The sequence below is a fragment of the Indicator indicator genome, chromosome 5, assembly GCF_027791375.1.
Source record: "Indicator indicator isolate 239-I01 chromosome 5, UM_Iind_1.1, whole genome shotgun sequence".
NCBI lineage: Eukaryota > Metazoa > Chordata > Aves > Piciformes > Indicatoridae > Indicator > Indicator indicator.
Genome location: NC_072014.1, coordinates 18015691 through 18038214, shown reverse-complemented (window position 1 = coordinate 18038214; position 22524 = coordinate 18015691). Strand labels below are relative to the sequence as shown.

At 41.4% G+C, this 22524-nt stretch overlaps 1 protein-coding gene across 1 annotated transcript in view; it reads right to left on the bottom strand.

Annotated features, from left to right (window-relative positions):
- TTN (titin) overlaps nt 1-22524 on the bottom strand; it is a 242357-nt gene that overhangs the window by 187681 nt on the left and 32152 nt on the right. The window contains exons 42-44 of the mRNA XM_054381468.1: nt 20968-21156; nt 16611-16667; nt 1046-1324 (exon numbers count right to left, since the gene is read on the bottom strand). Of these exons, the coding sequence (XP_054237443.1) occupies nt 1046-1324; nt 16611-16667; nt 20968-21156 (525 nt within the window). The remainder of the gene's footprint in view (nt 1-1045; nt 1325-16610; nt 16668-20967; nt 21157-22524) is intronic.

Genomic DNA, 22524 nt, shown 5'->3' with positions numbered 1-22524 from the left:
ATCCAAAGTTGAAGACCAGAACTTATGCTTTTTCTCCACATTTCCCAGGGAGAGAGAGCAAGAGGGGCCAGTTTGTCACTGGACACTCTTAAGCAAAAGAATTCAACATTGAAGGGGATAAGAAGTGTTAAAGATGATGAATTTTGGCTTTTGGTTTTTACCTTCTTGGGTCTGTATATTGTTCCAGAATACGATGGCATTTTGAATCTCTGGAGCAATGTACAAACTAAAGGAAAACAACCCAAAATCCAGAACTTCCTTCCCCAAGAATGACATATTTATACACCGCTCCCTCAAGATGGACAAGTTTGCATGCATTTCATAGTTTGTGCATCTTTCTTTAGTCTCTAGCATCTGGCACTTAGCAAAGACCACATAAAGACTCCTCCCACAAAGAGAAAAGTCGAAGTAGAAATATCATCATACACTAAAAGCTCAAAAGTCTTTCTAAGAAAAAAGAAACAAAGAGAAAGAGAATTGTATAACTCTCAATAGGCAGAAAAAGTTTGCAAATTGAAACAACTGTTTTGTTTAAGATCTATTTCCTCAGTCACAGAGTTTTCCTTTGGCCACGGAACACATTCAAGTACATGTAGCCACATAGCCTGCTCACAAGTATGGCTGCAGGACAATCATACAGTGCTAGGATAATTGCACGGTGATTATTACACCAAAGAAACCAAACTTAAAAGTGCATGTTTTCTTGTTGTCTGGAAGTTAAATAAACTTTCTTCAAGAATGAATTCACAAAACAATCACATTTCTTTGACGATCTAATTCTTCCCACTCTCCCTTTCTCCTTTCTTTCTTCCCCTCTGAAACTTTTCACATTGGCTCCTTTTTCTGTGTACAAGAAAGCATCTAAAAGCAACATTCCCCAAATATATTTCTTCTCTGTGTTTGTTCCTGCCTAAATTCGGTATGGATTAAGTATTACCATGTTAATCAAGAGCCCTACCATAAATATTTTTCAGTCGAGCAGTGAAAATATTGCAATATATCAAGGCAATTCATGCAGCAGTACTGCTTGGAAGTCTGTACTTACCAGTTACTGTCAAAAGTGCTGTAGAGCTTACACTGCCATGCTGGTTGGAAGCCTTGCAGCTATACTCTCCACAGTCAACAACTTGAGGCCTTGTGATCTCCAGCGTTGAGAGATAGTTGGAGGTGCGAATGGAGTATTTGTCCCCATCATATATCTCTCGGCCGGCTTTGTACCACTGGAACTTGACATTGGGTGCAGTTTCTACCTCACAGGTAAACTTGGCCACGTGATTTACAGCCACCTCCAGGGGTTCAAGCCTTCTCCTCAGGATTGGTGCAACTGAAATCAGAAACAGAGTAACTCAAAGCCCTGCCTGATAACACTCTGGAAAGTAACAGTGAAATATTTTACTTGCAATCTGCATAAAGTGACTGTAAAAGAAAAAAAAAATCTGTAAGAAATGAAAGCAGTACTGGACTCAGTGGACAGACAATGTTATGGTGCGCGTCAGAAAACACAATGATGATACTGGAAAAACAGTGTGCAACAGCAATGTACAATAACAATGAGATACAAATGTATTTTGCACTATCCTGGTCCTATGAGAAATTATGGTGCAAAAGAGAAATTGTGCTGAACCTGTGTAATGCCTCTAAAGAGTGAGGAGAGAGTGCAGCAGTGAGAAAAGTGGGAAAGGAAGATCCATTTCACAGGCAGCAATGAAAGAAGTGGTTGGGATTCTGGTACTGTATTGACTGTGATTGTGTGATTAGAACAGGAAGAAACCAAGTTCCTGACCAAAGATTGGAGTGAGGGAAGTGAGAGGCTTTGCAATGTGGCAAAAGGACACCATAAATCCAGAGAGAAAGGGGACCTTCTGAATAGAGGCATGATGACATTAATATTGTATTTGTATGCAGGTACATACACATAGTAGGACGGTTTCATTAGTAGAGCTGTGCATTAAAAAAGCAGAATTTTGTCCACATAATCCAACCCCTTTTAACAACTGTGAGTATTGCTGATGTTGCTCTTTTTCCACCTTGATTTAGCGCCTCGCAGATGTACTCTCCTTGAGAATGTCCCCAAACACTTTGCTTATTACCAGTGTGTACTTGTCATGATCTTGCAAACACTTGAATTTGTCACCTGAAGACACCAGTTTACCCCCAAAGTACCAGTTTACTTCTCTGACATTTGTCATGACAGTCATCAGACTGGTGCTTTCCCCTTCTTCCACAACAGTGTTGACCAGTTTGCTGTGGATAATAGGATAACTCTCTCTGCCAAGCTCATCACCTGTTTTCCCAGTTCTAGCTTCCAGACTCTCTCTACCCTTTTCCTCACATATTTCTTCCCATTTCTCCTTCCTTGTCAGTATTTCTGTGGGTGTCTCAGTGGAAAACTTTGTGGGGACTACATCAGCAGTGGCTGTAGCTGCACCCACATATTTGATTTGACTATGCCTAGTCACAGTAGTGATTACTTGTGCAGACAAAAGCTTCTCCAGGGGTATTTCTGCCTCCATAGTCCTCTCAGCCTGTTGGGGATCCAGCTCAATGGTTTCATCACAAGATTTACCCAGAAGTGAACTGGGATGCATTGGCAATGTTTTGGACTTTTCATCTATCAAGAGATGTTTTTCTTCAGAAATAAGAGAACAAAAAGCCTCCTTCATGATCATTTTCTGGTCATTTGTCTGAAAGCTGACTTCTCCTAAGGAAACTGGGATTTCTGTGGGAGTGAGTTCTCCTGTAGTCACAACGTAGGTTCATAGAGTGTGCTTATGTTCCTTGGTGATGTTTATTTTCTGTAATTCAATGTTTTCTTTATAGGCCAACCACTCCGAAAACAAGAGGTTTTGCTGACTTACCACTGCAGCTTTCAAAGCATTTCTGATCTGAGAGTTTATGTCTAGTTTGAAGCTTTTTGGAATCTGAGCAGTGAGCTGACACCCTTTTTTGAGAATTTGTCTTGACTGGTTTTCTTCTTGCAGGAAGGGAAATTTCACAGACCATCCCTCTTGGATTCTTGCAGCAAAATCTTCCTTTGCTGCTACCAGGGAAGAAATGTTCTCCAACGGGACAGCCTGGCCTGTAGTGAAGGCCAATTCAGAGGGAAATCTGGGTTCAGCCTTTAGCTCACCTTGCATTCCCTGGAAGCCTTCAAGAACCTGGATGTGGTCACCATCTATAGTATATAGCTGTCAGTGGTGCTTGACGCCTGTAGAAGGACATGAGAAGCCTCTGTCTTCAGAGCAGCCATTTGCTCTTCTGCCTTGGCGATGACATGCTCTTTGGGCAAGAGCGTCTGTGCAAATGCAGTCCCAAGGCAGCCCAGCAGTTGTGTCTCCATCACTGCTGCAGGTATCACACCCTGGGGGCCAGCAGGTAGGGTTTGCAGTGTCTTTGCCAATAGCCTGCTGCTCTCTTTTGTTATTGCCACGTGGGCAAGCATCTCTTCAACAATCTGTGCGGGCAAGTCGTAGACCAGGTACAATGTCCTCCCTGGGCAGCACATGATCTGTCTGTCTTGTCTGGAGCTGAAGGAGGGCTGGGGGCTCCCTTGTGGCATCAAGGCTGAGTACTTGTTCCATGGCAAGAGGCTGATCAGCCTCCTCATAGGAGAGCGGACTTTGGTCCTCAGCCACCACAGAGTAGGGCTGGGGTTTGCTGACTCAAAGCATGCTCCTCAGGCAGCACAAGGAGCTCAGCAGAGCACACAGCCTTGCCCAGGGCGCTCACAGCCCTACACACGTAGAGTCCAGTGACCTTTTCCACGCACTCCTGAACTGTCAGGGAACCTGAGCTGTCAGGGTGGTGAACAACAGAATGACGTCTATCAGGGAAGAGCTGCTCATTCCCCTTGAACCACTGTACACTGGGGCATGCATCGCCAGTCATGGTGTACTCAAAGACTGCAGTGAAGCCTGGTGCACACCTCACACTCTCTGGCTTCCTGGCAAAGCAAGGGAACCCTGCTATCCATTGACGCATATAGAGGTAGGCACTACATGTGGTCTCACCACGTACATTGCTGGCTATGCACTCACCCTCATCCTGCACACTCACATATGGGAGGATAAGGCTGTGGTCATCGCCAGCAAACACTAACTTACAGTTCCTGGATGTGGTTACCTTCATGCTGTTGAAAAACCACTGAATTTTGGGTGTAGCGCTGCCCATAACGGTAACAGAGAATCTAGCTATGACTCCCTGCCAGATTTCAACATTTGAGACCTGTTTGAGGAAAATAGGAGCTTTGGCCCCCTCCTCCATTTTAACCATTATTTTGCTAGAATAGACTGGTTTTTCAGGTTCAAATTCAAGTGTTTTCTCTCTATCAGGCAATGGAAGGCCAGTGTTGTAGCCTTCGCTTCTTGTTTCCTCAGAAGATACAATAAGAGAGCTAGCAATGTCTGTGTGGAAAAAAAATTGTTTAGTTTTACTACAATGTCTAAGAGAACGCTTGTAGATGACAATAATCAGAGTTAATGCAACTATTTTTATATATCTGGAGGCTTTCTCAATACTATACAGCAGCTAACAACAAACATGAAGTCCTTTTGCTGTTAAATATGCACTTGCCCAAACCAGCTAAAATACGCTGTGCTGTCAGGTTACTTCTCATCTGGATCAACATGGGTGCCTTTTTAAACCTGACATCACAGTGTGGGTTAGGCATACCCCTCCCCCCCCCCCCCCTCCCCCCGGGTGCACAGTGCTAGTAGCATTCAAGCAACATTGGTGCATTTCACAAATGCAATTGAAGTGGTATGTGCCTTACATATTTGCATGTACACTCACAAACAAGTACAGCAGAGCAGTTCTAAGACCCTGGTTTAATGCAAAACACCAAGAAAAAAAGCAGAGTGATAGGCTTGGGGTTGGAAAAGTAACACAAACTCTTCAGTACACCAACATTTTTTCTGGTGCCATTAGTTCACCTCTTTCAACTCTGTCTTTTGTCTACCACTCCAAGACACCACTCCTCCACCAGCTTCGTACTGTTTTTGTCATTAGTCCCTTATGCTAACCACACCACCATTACTAAAATCATGAGTTGACACACTTGATACAATTTCATTAATTTAAACCTTTGCTTTTAAACTCCTCCCTATCAGAATGTTGCATATTAAAACTCTCAGAAAGCCAGAGAAAAAGAGGACAGAGTACTATAATATTTTTCTTTATCTCGCCTTTGTGAATTTACACATTCACATATGGGACCACTTCGCTCTAATGGTGGTCTAAAAATGAGAGGAAGCAGACATCAAGAATAAGACATTCTCTGCAGATGCTCCAGACTAGAAACATGAGCGAAATCTGAGACTTCTAGGAACATAACAAGCCATCCATGAAAACTACGACGCAAAGGAAACATTTGGAAATCAAATCCTGTTGTCCTCACTGAGTGAAATTTGCTCAGTTAAGATACACAGAATTTGACACTGGAAAGATATGAGAGTTGCTAAAAAAAACAATAAAAGAAGTGTGAGTGAATAAACGTCTCCACACACTCTAGCAGTGAAACCTGACAAGTTTCTCAGTCACAGCACCTTAAATTCTAAAACTTATTTTGAGATAGCTATTTTGCTGCACTCCAATAGCAAATCTGTAGAACAGAGTATGTTCTACCTAATTCATTCCTGTTGGTCTTAACAGTTATTAATCTTGCCACAAATATCACAATATACATGACATGGCACAGTGCATAGAGTGTTTAACTTCAGAGAAAAGATGATTAAGTAAAAAAAAAAAAATTACACCAGACCTTCAGTTATTATCCACCCAGTATTATCTACCCTACTGTCAAAACGGTAGGGCAATTTTCCCAGCAATACAGTGTGCTAGTGAATTTGAGAATGGGTGGCAGAATAACGCCTAAAATCAAGTAGGAGAATTGCAGAATGGAACTTGTACTAACACACATGAGAATGCTTTATATAGAGTACAGGAATGTGGCAAAAATGAATGCACCTTTTTTTGTGTTCCTGGATATTCATGACAGAAAAACTATACAGACAGTTTTTCATATTTTAGCTATGCCTGTGAAATTAATGAGGTACAAGAATCAATGGATTTAAATAATTTACATATTTATTTCACAAATTAGTCATACATGTTAACATTCAACTAGTGATAACAAATAAACATAATACATCCTTTTTTTTTTTTTAAGATACTTGGCTTGTAGAAATGAAGACAACATTAAACATGACAATGAAATTGTGAGTTCTGTAATTCTTGTGAAAGCACAACATTTTGAAAAGAGGTGGTCAATAATGGCTCTAAGTTATACCAGCTGCCCCAGAGTAGGTTATATTCCAAACTAGAATTACTCCAGGTTTATATCTTTGTATCTTAGGTGAGAGTTTGTCTCTCCTTAAGTACATGATATTGCTCCTGGCTAATGTATGAAACTTAAACCAAGACTTTTAAATTGACATAAACCACAAACACTGCTACACAGGTAGAGATAAAGATGTTTGGCCGTATACTTCAGATGTGAACATAAACTTGGACCTGATGGTGTCAAAAAGAAGTTATGGGTCTATCACTACTAAAAATTTCAATTAATTTATGTGCAAATTAAACACACATCATAATTGCTTAGGACCTATCCCAAGGCTCTCTGACCTCTTTGGATTTAAACCTGAAAGACACCTCATGTTTCAGCTGATGCATAACATCAGACAATTAATATTGACTTCCCTAGGGAATTCTGCTGTCTAATGAATTGGTTAGGGCTACATATCTGCACAAGGAACGGATTAAGGACACATCATGAAATAATTCTTTCCCAGCACAACATTGGGTCAGACACTCATGCTTCTCTTTCCTACCATCATTACCTTTGAGGTACCACAATTATCTTTGCCTTTAACAATGTAAAATCTTAAATATTTATCATGAGGTCATTAATGGGAAGAAACTGAGGTGACACATTGGTATTAGCCTTACTACTCCAGTGATTTTCCCCCATGTACTGGGTCATTATAACTTACTGCTCCTGACTTTAATTTTATATAGGGCAACACAATTTGTCAAAATGAATCTTTTGATCTAAATTACTATCCCAGATGAGTGATGTGATAATGTGAAAAGTTTATTTAGTTTTTGAGGTATGCTGACCTCAGTGAGGACACATCAAACTCAGAAATAAGAATATGCATGAACATAACTAAATGTATGAAATAATAGAAATAGTTATGCTTACAAGCTATGTGCTGCTTAAAGCACTTTGCAAGGCAACTGAGAGTAATTTGTAAATAAGTGGAAGAACCTCATAAACAGGTAAACAAAGTAAAAATAATTTTTGCTTAGGATTGCTGAACTCAAGGTTTCACGTTGGCATATAGGTAACTGGAAAGCTGGCACATGCATTACAGAATTATTTAACTTCTGATAAATATTAATAATTTGAATACTTTTAACATATTTTCTTAACCAATTTCTTAATTTATCATCGTTTATCTAAGAGAGACTTAGTACATATATTTAGTTCTGATTTATGTCAGCTACTGCTGATTCCTTCTCCTAAATAGTAATGCTATTTTAAATACCAAAATGCATACTCATATAGAGAACATTAATGTCATTAATGTAAAAATCTCTTCTGCTGAGAAATTGCCACAGATAACAATTGAACGTATTCTACTTATTTCTGGTCATCTTGACACATAAAACACTTAACTGTTACTAACTAAAAAAAAAAAAAGAAAGAAAAAGGAAAAATATGGAGAGATTTACTTCTATGTGAAAAAAAATTCTCACTTTTTTACTACCTTTTTTTTTTTTTAATGAATGACACTGGAATACAGGGACAACCGAAATTAGTTTAATGAATTTACAGTTACATCATTGATTTATTATGCTCCCTCTCCTTTCCCTTTAACTTCTAAAGATACCATACAAAATACAGCTTCGTGTTTATTACTTGGTAATAGAGAAAAAAAAATCCTGTCAGTCTCTATTAACGCAAAAATTTGTTTTCTTCCCATTGTGTTGCTTTTCTTTGCAATGGTATAAAATCACTGACTTAAAAAAAAAGTCATTCGATTCCATGATCCAGTAGAATGAGGCTCATGGACGTAATAATATTGCAGTGATAGAAACTGTAAACACAGGATTTGAATCAGTGAGATTCACATGTTCTGACACAACATTGTGAGAAGGATGAATACCAATTTAAGGAGTTCTTTCACAGAACTATATCCAAACTAAACAAGGACTGTACCTTTAAGTTACAAGAAAAAGGCAGTTTCTAAATTTTCAGGTGATTAACAGCTTACATAAAACAATTATAATTTCACTGTTACAGAAACATAGGAATATGTACACTATATGAAAGAATTAGTCCTACATAAATGACTGTCAAACTATCTTTACAAGAATGAGTAAGGAGCTCAGAAGGAGCCTGAAATACACCTTGGTGCAGAAAGTGTGCACAAAACATATACACAGATTAAATCTCACTTAAATTCCCCAATGAAGGCAAATTTAAGCGAGACAGAAATATGCCCACAATAGAGTGGTTTTCATCCCTAAAGTGATGAAAAACAATGCCCCTAAACCGAGTGCTGCATTTTTACCTGCAGTGAACAACAGCATAGTAACATTTAGTGTTCCTAAAAGGACTCTGAAATAAATCATGGGAATTTAGTACAATGTTAACACAGCACAAGACTCAGCAGTTCCCATCATGTTAGTAGCTACACATTTGTACTGCCCACTGTCACTTTGCATCAAGTTTTCAATAGTAAGGCTATGAGTGCCCCCTTGCTCTTCCTGTGCACAGTACCTGTCCCCTTCCAACAACATTCCATCTTTGTACCAGCAGACACTTGGGCGGGGAGAACCAGTCACGAGACACTGAAAGCATGCAGAAGCACCCACAAAAGTGCTGTAGTCAGAAAGGAGCCTTAGAAATTTAGGAGGGGTTTCTGTGACCTGAAACTCAAAGCTGCAGCTCTCTGAGTCCTCTGCTCTAAACTCAACCCGTTCTTCTGGAGATGGTTCTGCAAACACATCAAAACTAATGTTGACACACTTCTCCCCTTCCACTTCCTGCTCTGGCTGAGTCACCGCAAGCAGTCGTATTGCTTTCTCTGAGTCATCTGTTTGTGACACGAATTCAAACTCCAGTTCTATTTCTGACTTGTCACCTGGGCTCACAGTTTTACTCAAAAGTAAGTCACACCTCTGGGGCTTGTGTGATTCACTGCCCACAACATTCTCACTGCTCACTTCAGCACTTGCTCCCGGCTGAGCCATGACTAGAAGAGAGCCTTTGCACATAGCTTCTCCTAGCCTATTGGTTGCCCAACATTGATACAAACCACCATCTGAAGGACCTACATTTTGGACCTTCAAACTGTGAAGTCCCTCCTTCTGACTCACAACATACTTCCCTGTGGAAGGAGTCACACAGGTTTCACCTCTGAACCACTGCACGACTGGGATGGGAGTACCTGTTACCACACACTCAAACACTGCCTCTGAGCCTTCAATTACCTTGACATCAGCAAAGGGCACAGCAAAGCGGGGAGGCATTTCCATTACTTGGAAATCAATTTTTATATCATCATTCTCCTCTGCAGCCAAGCTTGCAGCTTGCTCTAACAAAGCAAGTGGAAGGACATCCAGGGAAACCACCATGCTCTTCTTATCTGGGCTAAACTCAGGACTGGTTATGATTTTGACCTGCTTCTCAAACTCCTTGACCTCGTTTTCATCAAGCTCCACTTCCAGGAGGATTTCCTGTGGGGAAGGTGACCTTGAAGATGTGTTTTGCTCTAGGTCAAAGTGTATAACATGCTGATGGGTGACAGGGGGTGGCAGTGCTACTGCTTGCTTGTCTTCAGACAAAACATCCACCTGTGCAATAGTTTTAGCCTCTCCAACAATGTTGACAGCATGGCACAGATACTGTCCTCCATCAGCTTTCTGGACATTAGTGACCTCCAGAACACATTTGGCCCCATCCTTCTCTATCTGCACTCTCTCACCCAGTTCCAGCAGAGATTTATTATGATACCACTTCACAACTGGCTCAGGCACACCTAGCACCTCAGCCACGAGGTTCAGTGTGCTGCCCTCATAAAGCCTCCTTCTGCTCAATGCCTTAAGGAATGCAGGTGGCATTTCCCTGCCTGATGGCTCCAGGGCTTCAGAGGGGGTCCTAAATACCTCAGCCTGTTGCTCCTCTGGAGGCTGTTGCCTTCTCTCACATAGAGGGATCATGGTCAGGGCATCCATATACTCTCCAGTGGGTGTTTGGTAGCTCTCTGGTGGTGTACTGTCCCCTGAAGCAGAGTAAGGCCCCTCAAAGGGTGTGAAGTAGTGCTCTGATGGTGTGTTGCGTTTTGAACTCTGGGAGGGTGTGAAGTAGTGCTCAGGTGGTGTGCTGTACACTGAGCCCTCAGATGGAGTGTAGTGCTCGGGTGGGGTGCTGTAGCCTGAGCCCTCAGATGGAGTGGAGTAGTGCTCGGGTGGGGTGCTGTAGCCTGAGCCCTCAGATGGAGTGGAGTAGTGCTCGGGTGGGGTGCTGTAGCCTGAGCCCTCAGATGGAGTGGAGTAGTGCTCGGGTGGGGTGCTGTAGCCTGAGCCCTCAGATGGAGTGGAGTAGCGATCGGGTGTGCTGAGTGGTGTGTGGTAGGATGCCGATGAAGCAGTTTCAAAGATCTCCACTGAAGAAGAAGGTGTGTAGAAGCGGTCTGAATCAGGTGACTCCTCTCCACTCCTGCTCTCCAGTTCTATAGACATTTCTGACTCAGGAGAGAAGGGTCGGGCAAGCTCCTGCTGATTGTTGTAGTAGTCATAAACCATGCTGAAGGTAACCTCTTCCACTTCCAATGAAGTGATGACCTCTTGCTGCTCCTTCTGAACTGTCCCTTTGAGATCTGGAGCTTCCTGCATCCCATTTGACCTTAAATACTTGGCCAGGGTCAAGTCAGGCTCCAGCTCTGAGGCTTCCACAGCACTGGGCTCTGTGCCTGCAGAACTGTCTTCCCACAGTCCTCCTCCATCCAGGCTATTCTCAGAGGCTTCCTCAGTGGGAGTCCTCTTCTTGCCCCAAGATTCCTTCCTTTGCTCCTTGTGTGCTAGAGGATTGTCTGTTATTAAATCAAGTAAGAGTTGCCCAAAAGATAAGCCCTTGGTTGTATTTTGTTCCTGTTGTGTGCCCCTGCTCATCTCTTCAGGGGAATCTCTGCTTTCTATCTCACAAGTGGAAATGCTCATTCCTGTCTCAAAGATTTTTCCTATGCCAGAACCTTCTTCTTCCTCACCCTGATGCCCAGCCTGGGGTTTGCTTTCATACGCAGCTTTTTTTAAGTCAGCGATAAAGCTGTCAATCTGGTAGTCTGTGGTCTCCAGTTGTTCCCCACTCTCCCACAGATGTGTTTCCTGCACACCTCTTTGGAAATCTGCTGTGGACTCCACCAGACAACTATGAATTTGTCCCTCAAATGATTCCTTCTCACAAGCACTCACCTCTGATTCATTAATTTCTTCAGCAGACATCATGATGCTGCCAAGATCTCCATCAGGGACATGCAAATAGGCCCTTTTGATATCTCTTGGCTGTGCCTCTTCCTGGATACCAGCCTCCTCCTCCTGTATCCCATAGCTCTGATGCAGCTCCTCATTCAGAAACATCTCTTCCACAAGCACATTATGCCAGTGCACAGTGGAGATGAGCCCAGCCACTCCTACTTCCACACTCTCCGGACCTGTGGTGGTTTGTGCCTGTTCTGTGTCCACAGTTGGTAAAGGCTCCTCAATCTGCTTCAAATCAAATGTGGTATTGATCTCTCCAGTCTCAGATGACAACAGCTGCTCTTTGGAATTCACTTCTACATGAACCTGAACTTCTTTACTAAAATCCTGACCTGAGTTTTCTGTGCTAGGAGGAGTGAGGATTAGATCCAAGGTGGTTTGTGCTTGTTCTGTGTCCACAGTTGGTAAAGGCTCCTCAATCTGCTTCAGATCAAATGTGGTATTTGTCTCCTCAGCCTCACATGACAACAGCTGCTCCTTGGAATTCAGTTCTTCTACATGAACCTTAACTTCTTCACTAGAATCCTGACCTGAGTTTTCTGTGTTAGGAGGAGTGAGGATTAGATCCAAGGTGGTTTGTGCTTGTTCTGTGTCCACAGTTGGTAAAGGCTCCTCAATCTGCTTCAGATCAAATGTGGTATTTGTCTCCTCAGCCTCACATGACAACAGCTGCTCCTTGGAATTCAGTTCTTCTACATGAACCTTAACTTCTTCACTAGAATCCTGACCTGAGTTTTCTGTGTTAGGAGGAGTGAGGATTAGATCCAAGGTGGTTTGTGCTTGTTCTGTGACCACAGTCTCTGCAGTTGGTAAAAGCTCCACAATTTGCTTCAGATCAAATGTGGTATTGGTCTCCTCAGCCTCACATGGCAACAGCTGCTCTTTGGAATTCACTTCTTCTACATGAACCTTAACTTCTTCACTAGAATCCTGACCTGAGTTTTCTGTGTTAGGAGGAGTGAGGATTAGATCCAAGGTGGTTTGTGCTTGTTCTATGACCACAGTCTCTGCAGTTGGTAAAGGCTCCACTATCTGCTTCAAATCAAATGTGATATTGGTCTCTTCAGTCTCACATGACAACAGCTGCCCTTTGGAATTCACTTCTTCTACATGAACCTTAACTTCTTCACTAAAATCCTGACCTGAGTTTTCTGTGTTAGGAGGAGTGAGGATTAGATCCAAAGAGTTGCCAGCATCAGACTCTGTTTCTTGAAGCATTTGTCCACCACGTATTTCCCAGTGTGTGGCATTCCCAGCATCAATAATTTCTTCTTTATAAAGATCATCATCAGTTTCGATGTCCTGTTCAATATTAATTGATTCCTCTTGCTCCCTGACCTGTTTGTTCTGTTGCTCTTCTGTACACAAGTCATAAAAGCCAAACTGTTCCTTCGTGGGTGTGCCTGCAACGTTGCCCTGTAGATGGGGTACACTTGGCTCTTCCACAAGAGACGCATCAGGAGACTTTGCTTCACAGGCAGGGATATCACTCTTCTCCATGTAAACATCACTCCCCCCTTGCACCACAGGTGGTATAGGAATGAAAAGTTGTGAAACCTCACACCCCCTTGACAGAGTAGACTGCTCAGAGGCATGAGTTTGCTCTTTCACTTCCATAGACAGTGACTTCAAAATGTCCCAGGACAGAGTATCTTTATGTGGTATAGCCTTGTCTCCTTCAGCCTCTAGCTCCTCTGAAAAGTGACCTGAATCCTTGGCCACCAGTTCATGCTCTTTTGTGGACATGCTGGGGGACACATCAGAAATATCAATTCCAAAGCTGTGTTCATCAGAGAGATCTTTCCCCTTGTGCTGCCTCATCTCAGAATTACCATCTGTATCTCTCATGGTTATTTCTGTATATCCTGTTTCTTTCCTTGCATAACCTGGCATGGTATCTGGCACCATCACTTCCTCCATCTCATTTGCCCTGATATGAGTAGTTTTCTCACACTGCTCTTCCAACTGTGCACCAGGAGATGAAGGCAGACTCAGGGACCATGGTAGGTGGGTGTCCTCCCCCTTGGAGCATGTGATCTGTTCCTCTCCATCCTTCCCAAGTATGCTGAGCCCTTCCCAAGTATGCTGAGCCAGAACATGGTCCATGGCAGACAGTTCCTCAGTGCCTCCCTCCTTGCTATACAATCTGGGTGCCCTGGGCTGTACTATCAGCTCAGAGGCTGTCTGTGTTGTTCCAGCCACATTCTTGGCCACACAACAATACAAACCAGCATCTGTGACAGAGACTCTTTGAATGTGTAAGCGGTACATGCCATTTTCACCTTCCTCAAACATCAGCCTCTCGCTAGCAGAGAGACTCTGGCCATTCAGGGACCAGACCACAGCTGGTGGAGGCTGCCCAGACACAGCACACTCCAACACCACTGTCTCCCCTTCATGGCAATTAATGTACGCTGGGGCTACTGCCAAAATTTGAGGTGGCTCATTTCCAACATCAAACGAAAACCTGAACTTATGCTTTATAGGAGCAGCAGCCTGGTCTGGAGAGGGTTGTGTGGTCTCCCTCATCTCTGTGTCTTGCTCTGGTGTTGGAGTGGGGGCAGTGATTTTGATTTCCACAGGTAGAGACAGCAAGTCTGAGTCCAGAACTGCACTTGGCAGTCTCTGTTCTGCAAAAGCCAGACCAATTTCTTCTTCTTCCTCCTCCTCCTTCTCTTTCTCCCTTTCTCCTTCCTTCTTCATCTTCTCCTCCTCTTTATTCATTTCCTTTTCCTCCTTCCTTATCATGGCCTTATAGGCTGGCATTTGCTCTCTCACATGGAGCGCAGCTGAGGTGCTGACTGTGCCCAGTGGGTTGAAGATCACACAGGTGACTGTACCACTGTGTTGTGGGAGCAGGGATGGGAAGGTCAGTGTAGAGCGACACTCTGTGGTATGAACAGCAGTGCCCCGAATGGACCCCACAGGCTTGGCGTTGTTGTACCAAGTGACTGTGGGCTGTGGGCGGCCATGGAAGAGGCAAGAGAAGGTGCAGCTGTGCCCCTCAATAGCCTCCTGGGGCTTGATCTCCTGAACAAAGAGTGGTGGGCAGGCCAGGAGACCACCTGGTATCTGCCATCTCTTCCCTGTGGCCTTGGGCCTGCAATACCCTTTCACTGCAAGGGTTTCTGAGCCACCCATGGTGGCAGCTGCTTCAGCTGGGCTAGGCTTCCCAGGAGGGCCCCTCTGGGGCATATACATGAGGGATTCCTGCTTCTTTTTTAGTGCTGCCCTCTTTGCCTCCCTCAGCCTCTGCAGCTTCCAACGAATCTCCTCATCTAGCAGCTCCTCAGCCTCTGTCACTGTGCCACTGTGCTCTCTACCACATGCCAGCCCTGGATGGTGAGACCCCACCACTGGCAGCCTCTGGAAACAGATGGTTCGAACCATGCCTCGGGCTGGGGAGAGGTCCCCAAGTAACTGCTCAGCCTCCTGCCCCTTATCAAAGGGTGAGCCAGTGCAGCGGAGCACCACCCGCAGTCGGTCCTCCTGTTGCTGCTGCAGCAGGCACTCCCAACTCTCACGCAGCCACTTAGATTTCCCTGTGGAGCCCAAGCCCTGCTGCCCTGCACTGCGTGTCACCAGCAGCGAGGCAGTAGACTCAGCGGAGCCCTCACTGTTAATGGCAAATATCCTGTAGCTACCAGCATCGTGCTCCTGCACATCCCGCACCTCCAGGCTGGCGTGGTGTGTTTGCTCCTCACTCTCAGTGCGGATCACCTTGCGGCAGTCCTGCTGAACTGGCCGGTTGTTGTGAAACCAGGCCATGTGGGGAGCTGGGCATGCCACCAGCTTGCACTGGAAGAGTGCAGGGTCCCCCACCAACACAGACCTACACTTGAGGCCCTGTGTGAAGGTGGGTTTACAGTTCTGGCAGCAAGCCAGTGCTGCAGCTGTCCCAGGTCTCTCAAGGTTCGCCTTGCTGCGCTGCTCTGCAAGAGAGGGACACTGAGTTACAAGACGCCACACTCTGCTTGCCGTCTGATTGAAAAAAAATTAAATAAGCAATATATTGAAATAAAAAATGGGCATGCAACAGATTTCATCACACACCCAGGAAAAAAAGAAGTAATTCACTCACCATATTTGTTCGAATAAACGCAACGCCTTGCTCTGTTTTAAAGATTGACACGAAAACCGTTCGTTGTCTGTTCTTTCTTCAGACTGCAGAAATTTCTTCTTGAACAAGCAAAAATTAATTTCAAAATAACATGTTCTTCTGCGTGTATGTTTTTGCTGCCTGGAAAAGCTGTGTGTCTTTGGGTGGCAAAGAAGAAAATCTTACCTGACTTGCAGACAGTAGAATAAACGCCCTTTTTGACCCCTCTGTTTGTAGATTAAATGTTCAAACAATTGAGAAAAAATATTTTGAAATATATTTTTTTAAAAGTAAGTAAGTAGCTAACATGAAATGAGAAGGCGTTTATTCGAACTAATACAGCCACTAACTTCAGAGTGTTATGCATAGGGGAAAAAGCAAGCAACATAAACCACATATAGTATCTGCAAGCCAGGGTAAGAGATATATAATGATGAATTAATGATTGTAAAAAAAGTGCAAGAAATCGATGGGAATGTGTAGTTTTCTCATACCCTAAACAACAAATGCTTTTGAGTATACTCCATCCATCCATCCATTCATCCAATACTGTCCACTGAACTGATTAATGTTAGGTTGCTAACTTATTTAAACATCGTATGATTAATATTTGTAGAACTTCCTTCTGAAGTAATCTATTCCATGCATTCAAAAGGAAATTGATCCAATAAAAGCTCTGTGAACAGCTGCAAAGCATGAAGTAAATGCTAAGAATATAGCTGCAAAAATTTAAATTTGAAGTTTTAAACAGATTTTAAAACTTAACCTTATAATGCAGGAAACAACCCTTTGCATATCAAAACAACCGTTTGCATATCAAAACAAACATGCAACATGTTCCAATATGCTTTAAAGTGTGTTTTTCTTCCCCCATCAGACACTACATGTAAGCAGAAAAAAGCTTTTCACAATGTTACTAATTACTTGTACTAATTATTCAGTGTAACGTTATTGGTGACTGTACCTTTCACTTCCATTTCAGTCTCTTCTTCTATCTTCTCATGAATAATTTTTTCAGGAGCTAGAATAAAATGACAAAGATTTTTGAGCTACAGTTGCTAAAGATGCCAATCAACAGTTTACGTAGCAAACCCATCCAATCCATATTGTGAAAATACAGAAAGTCACACATACAAACACATAAATGCATGCCGAACAATTCAAACACTTGATAGATTTTGAGAACAGAGTCATCAAATGCTTTCAAACTTGTTGGCAAGGTACTCTTTTCCATATGGTTTGCTTTCTTTTTTTGCAGGGTGGGGGAAAGTGTCTAATATAACATGCCTTTATCATGCCTTAAATCCCTGAAGGAAAAATTCAACAATCCACAGACTAATGAGCTGTTTCTTGTTCTTTATCATCTTGCAGGGAATGAATGCAGTGCAATGCAATGATGCTATTCATGAGGAACTGATACTTGGAAGGAACATGCAGTTGCCAACCTGTCACTCTCAGATGGGTGCTGCACTCGGCTTGTCCCGCAGAATTAACTAATCTGCACTTGTATATACCTTTGTGGTTCTGACCAATTTTCAACAATCTTAAACTGCACAGTGGCCCATCATGTTTTAAGGAACACAATGCAGACTCCTCAACTATTAGCTGATTGCACAGCCAGACCACAGAAGGTGTAGGCACACCTTTCATTATACAAAAGAGTAACACATCATCTCCTTCTTTTACAGTTGTTTCTGAAGGAAGAGTTTCAAGAAACTCTGGTGCTTCTGTGTCAGTTTCTGTGATGTCTTCACATGGCACAACATCAGGGTAGTAGATTCTGCTTCTTTGCTTCTGAGTTTCATATGGTCTTTGGGACGTAGATATAAACAAGCTTGAGGTTTTCTTGGAAGATTCTTGCTTAACTTCAGATGCCTTAAACTGACAATCTTTGGCTGCTTTAAAGCTTTTAGTATCTGATTCAAGAGTGATTTTTGTTACTGCTGTGGCTTGTGCTTCTTTTGCTAGGTAAGAATAAAGTTAGGAAAAGGTCAGATGTTTTACAGGATTAAAACATACCCTTACACTTTGGGGAAACAAACTCAATAATTAGTTTTGAAATTTTTTCCAGCATATTAATTCTACAACAATGCTATTGAACGTGAGTAATTACACATTTAAGAACTCTGTTCCTGCTAGACTAATTCTAAATACCAGTAAAGCCCATGGGACTTTCGTGGGACCAAGACCTGGGTTTTAATGCCTGATGCAAGCACATCTTTGCTTTGAATTTAGAGCCTCAATTTAGAAAGTAGTAGCAGAAGATTATATAAAGCACTTTGGACAGCTCAGGAGTGAAGAAAGAAACTTCAACATCTAAGAGACAAATAAACAAGGACAATGTCTCCCTCATTATTAATTTTAGTTTTATGCTCTTGATTCCTTTGAGCTTAGCAGAAATACTGTCACTTGTCCAGTGTGGTGAGAATACTTTTCTGTGTCTTCACTAGTCATAACACTACTAGCATTTTAATACACTCATGTCAGGAGAAAAATAGAAGAAGTCTTAGCAAGAATAAATACTTCTATCTCAGGGAGAGTGACAGGTAGTAGGATAGTCATCAGTGCAGTAATACAGTGCTTGCACCTATTAATCCTTTAAAGTAGTTTGACCTATATTGTCAGCCTTGGAATTGGAACCTTGAATTTACTGGAAACAAGTTGGATCCAGATAGTTTAAAATGACCAGGTATCTAATTCAATATTGCTTATCTGACATTCTTATCTTCCTTAAACTCCAGTTTCAGGAATTCTCAAAATGTAAAAATTCCTACCAGTCTGTTTCACTTTACATCTTACTGCATAACAAGAAATATTTGAGGAACAGAAAGCTTCAGATGTTTGTGACTTGCTGGGAAGACGCGTGAAACACAATGCCAGGTTCTCAATACTGCATGTCAGTTATGAATAGAGCTGTAAATGTGGAGGGAAAATCCTAAAGCATTACCACTAGAGCTTTCTCAATTAAATATTGATAATAAATAAAATATAGGTTAGTTATAGGCAGTGATAATGAAGTTGCAAAAGGTAAGTCATAAAGTTAAAAGTCAGATAACCACCTTTGACTGTTAGTATTGCGGCTGTAGTTGTCCCACCATAATCATTATAAACCGTACAGCTGTACAGTCCTTGATCTGTCAGCTGGGCATTTAGGATTGTGAGCAGTAGAACACTTCCATTTTGTGATATCTTCAATTTTTCAGACAATTCTATCCTTTCACCTTCGTGGGCCCAAAGAAACTCAGAGAATAATTCATTTTCTAAGGCACATATGAACTGAACAGTGTCACCACACTTCACAGTTAAATCTCTGAGTTGCAAAAGAATCTTCGGAGGGACATCATTCTTTTCCTGAGCAGTGGTCATAGAGATTCTGGTACTCTGGGATGTTTGTGAAAGAATTTTTGTTTGCTTGGCTTCCATTTCTTCAACTGATGTAGTCTTCATGGTCAAACTTTCTGATAGACTTTCAAATATCTGCACACCCAGTTCCTGTGATGGTTGTTGCACCAATTTAAATTCTTTTTGATGTGTTTTAAACGTCTTCTTTGAGAGAGGAGCAACATGAAATTCTGATATAGCCTGTGATCGGATAGACTCTTTTACATCTTTCCCAGAACTTTGCCTATCTATGGCTTGCACTGTGTAATCAAGTAACAAAAATAACAACATTAGCATCTAAAGAACTTTACTGGGCCATGCTCTGAACAAAATCAAACTTCATGGAGGATGAAAATGAATGATATTCATCTGAAACTCAGCATGCCAGATGCATTACTCTCAACACAAAGATTATGCATTCAGACATATGAATGATGAGAAATGCCTAAGCTAGTCATGCAGTTGATACACATCTGACGCTTGTCACTTCTTTCACTGAAGTTGTCCATTTTAGTGCTGAAAACTTATTACAGACCTTGTTAAGAAGGTTTTCTGTTTATTGGTTTGTTGGTTTGGTTTGTTTTTTTTCCTACAGGATAATGCAAAATACCTTAGTCAAGGCTATAAAGACCACTTAATTAGTCGTTTCAAAAAATCTGAATGCCTTCAGTAAAATTACTCTATTTTTTGACCTATATCAAGATATGAATTTGCAAACTTCTGAATGCTACAGTTTAAACAGAAGAAATGAGAGTGGCTGGGTTATGGATGGTAGGTACTACTAATATTAGCTGGTAAAATGTGTGAAACAAAGAAAGAAGAATGCTAGTAACAGCATGAAAGTGTGGTATACAACAAACCAAATGCCTCTGAAGTAAAAATGGGGTTTTACCTTCTGGAGTCACTGTAAGAGTAGCTGTACAAGTTGCTTCTCCAGCACTATTCTTTGCCTTGCAAGTGTATTGGCCAGCATGCTCTAAGAAAGCATCTACTATTATCAGTACAGCTGTGCCTGTAGACTCATCAAAGTGGAAAACTGAGTCTTTTGTTGGCAACATGAGTTGTTGATTATGAAACCACTGGATTTTTGGTTTGGGCATGCCAGAGACTCTAGCTTGAAATTTGACTGATGCCCCGCTGCATACCCTGCAGCTTGAAATAGGCTGGATAAAGGTGGGCCTTTGGCCAAAAGATTCCTCCTTAAGTGAAACAGATGAAGAAACATGCCAGTGGGATAGTGGTGTAACTTCTTCAACCTTTTTAAATCCTGAAAAGAAGCATGCCAATTTTTAATTTCTTACCCTACACTACAATTCATTTTCTCTCTCATTCAAGATTTTTTTCTAACTTGAAACTTAACAGTATGACTTATTCCAATTCTTCATTTATAAAATCTGTTACAAAAACAAATCAAAATATTTGTAGTTAAATAACATCAAGTACAATATATAACTTAAACTGCAAATTTTCCAGACAATATTTCTGATTTAAAACTTTGGTCGATATTTTATCAATTCATATGAATGCAAACCCTTCCTTTTCAGCTGCAATAGTACCTGGTACATATCATTATTTAACATGTTTTCCAATACTTTCAAAGTAATTTATTTTATAAAACAAACTCTTAGGAGATTCTCCTCACAGTCAAATTAAAGAATGCAGGAGCAAAGAACTTCTGTTTCTACCACCTTTGGTGCAGGACAGAATGAAAAGGTGAGGTGTATAGAGCATTGAAAAGATGTGAAATAAGTTCTCCTGTGTGTGATGTACATTTTGAAGACAGAAGTGTATGCTGTGGACATTGTAAATGGTAGCAATTAATTGAGTTAAAAGACAGCACGACAGACAACAACTCACATATCAGTGTATATTACAACATGTATATCAGTGTATATTGGAACATGACCTATACAAGACATTGTTTTACTTGCACACTGTACCTTCTAGCTTCAAGGTAGCAGTACTTGTCACTTGGCCTACAGAATTACTAGCCACAAAAGTATAGATTCCTTCATCCTCTGGATAAGCTTCAGCAATCTCCAGCTGGTAAGTGTCTTCAAACTGAGTCATTCTAAAAAACCGTGATGGCTTGATCTCTCTCTCTTTGCTGTACCAAGAGACTTTCAGATCTGCTCAAGCAATAGAAAGAAGAAAAAAAACATGTAAGTTATTAGACTGGTAAGTAAACACTGTTTTTTTTTATATTCATATCTGTCAGAAATCTTAATTTCAAGTATCTATTACAAGTTTAAATGTGCTTTGTACTACTTTGGTCATGCATGATCAGTGGAAAGTGGTCTAACTTTGTAAAGCTTTGATTTCTGCATTGGAAACATTTGTATGGAAAAATTTATTCTGATGTTGCCATATTCCTGAGTAAAAATAATTTTTCCTTTCCACTGTTAATGTATAAATTTAAAACTGTTTTGCTACTACTAAAATTCAGAAAAAGCCTCATTTTTAAAAAGGGATTATTTTATAATTGTCTGATTAAACAGGATATAAAATCACTAGGTTGAGCTGAACAGGTGAAAGAAATTAAAACGGAATATTCTTTTGCTAAGGACAGTATCTTGCCTCTTTGTTGCAGATAAAATTTTTACACCTCATATTTCTCAAGAAGGATCCTGTCTTCTTACCCTTGAAAAATTTTTATGTAATATGTTGTTTGACTTGTATATTCTCATAGACTTGGGAGAAAAGAGGACTGAAGAAGACTTTACCCTTGCCTGTCTACCTGGCATTATATTACATCATTAATCAAATGTTTTCATATAAATGGTGTGCTTTTAACATCATCAGAAGAAAGAGACATTGCTTTCAATATCTGCATAGTGTGTACCATTATACAACTGTACGTGCAATCATGTGTTACCTAAACTAATATAAAAAGTTTTCACAACACAAGTGAGAGGTATGCAAATCCCCTTGGATACAGTATTCAGGAAAGGACATTTTCAACAGGAAAAATGTGACAAGAGGAAATGATCTCAAGCAGCAGCAGGGCAGGTTTAGATTGGATATTAGAAAAAAATTCTTCACAGAAAGCCCTGTCAAGCATTGGAACAGAGTCACCATCCCTGGAGTTATTTAAAAGATATATGGATATGGTGCTTAGGGACATGATTTAGTGGTGGATTTTCCAGTGTTAAGGTTAACATTTGGAGTGGATCTTACAGGTCTTTGCCAACCTAACCAACTCTATGATTCTATGAAAGGGACCTTTACAGCACATTACACTGTGCTATAAATGCAGCTTCCACATTCACACACACTTCTTGTAAAAAAAGTTACTTTAGTAAGCTTTTCACAGAGGGCAGGCCAGTATTTCCAACATGCCTTTTCTGAGGTGCAGCATCATTTCTAAAGCAGAATCAGATTTGTTATAAAGCTTTCTTTAAAAGGACTGCGAATACACACCTTTTTACACTAGAAAAGGGAATGCAATGGCAGTTTACAGTTTGCAGATTAATATGAGAGACTTAGAAGTATACTAG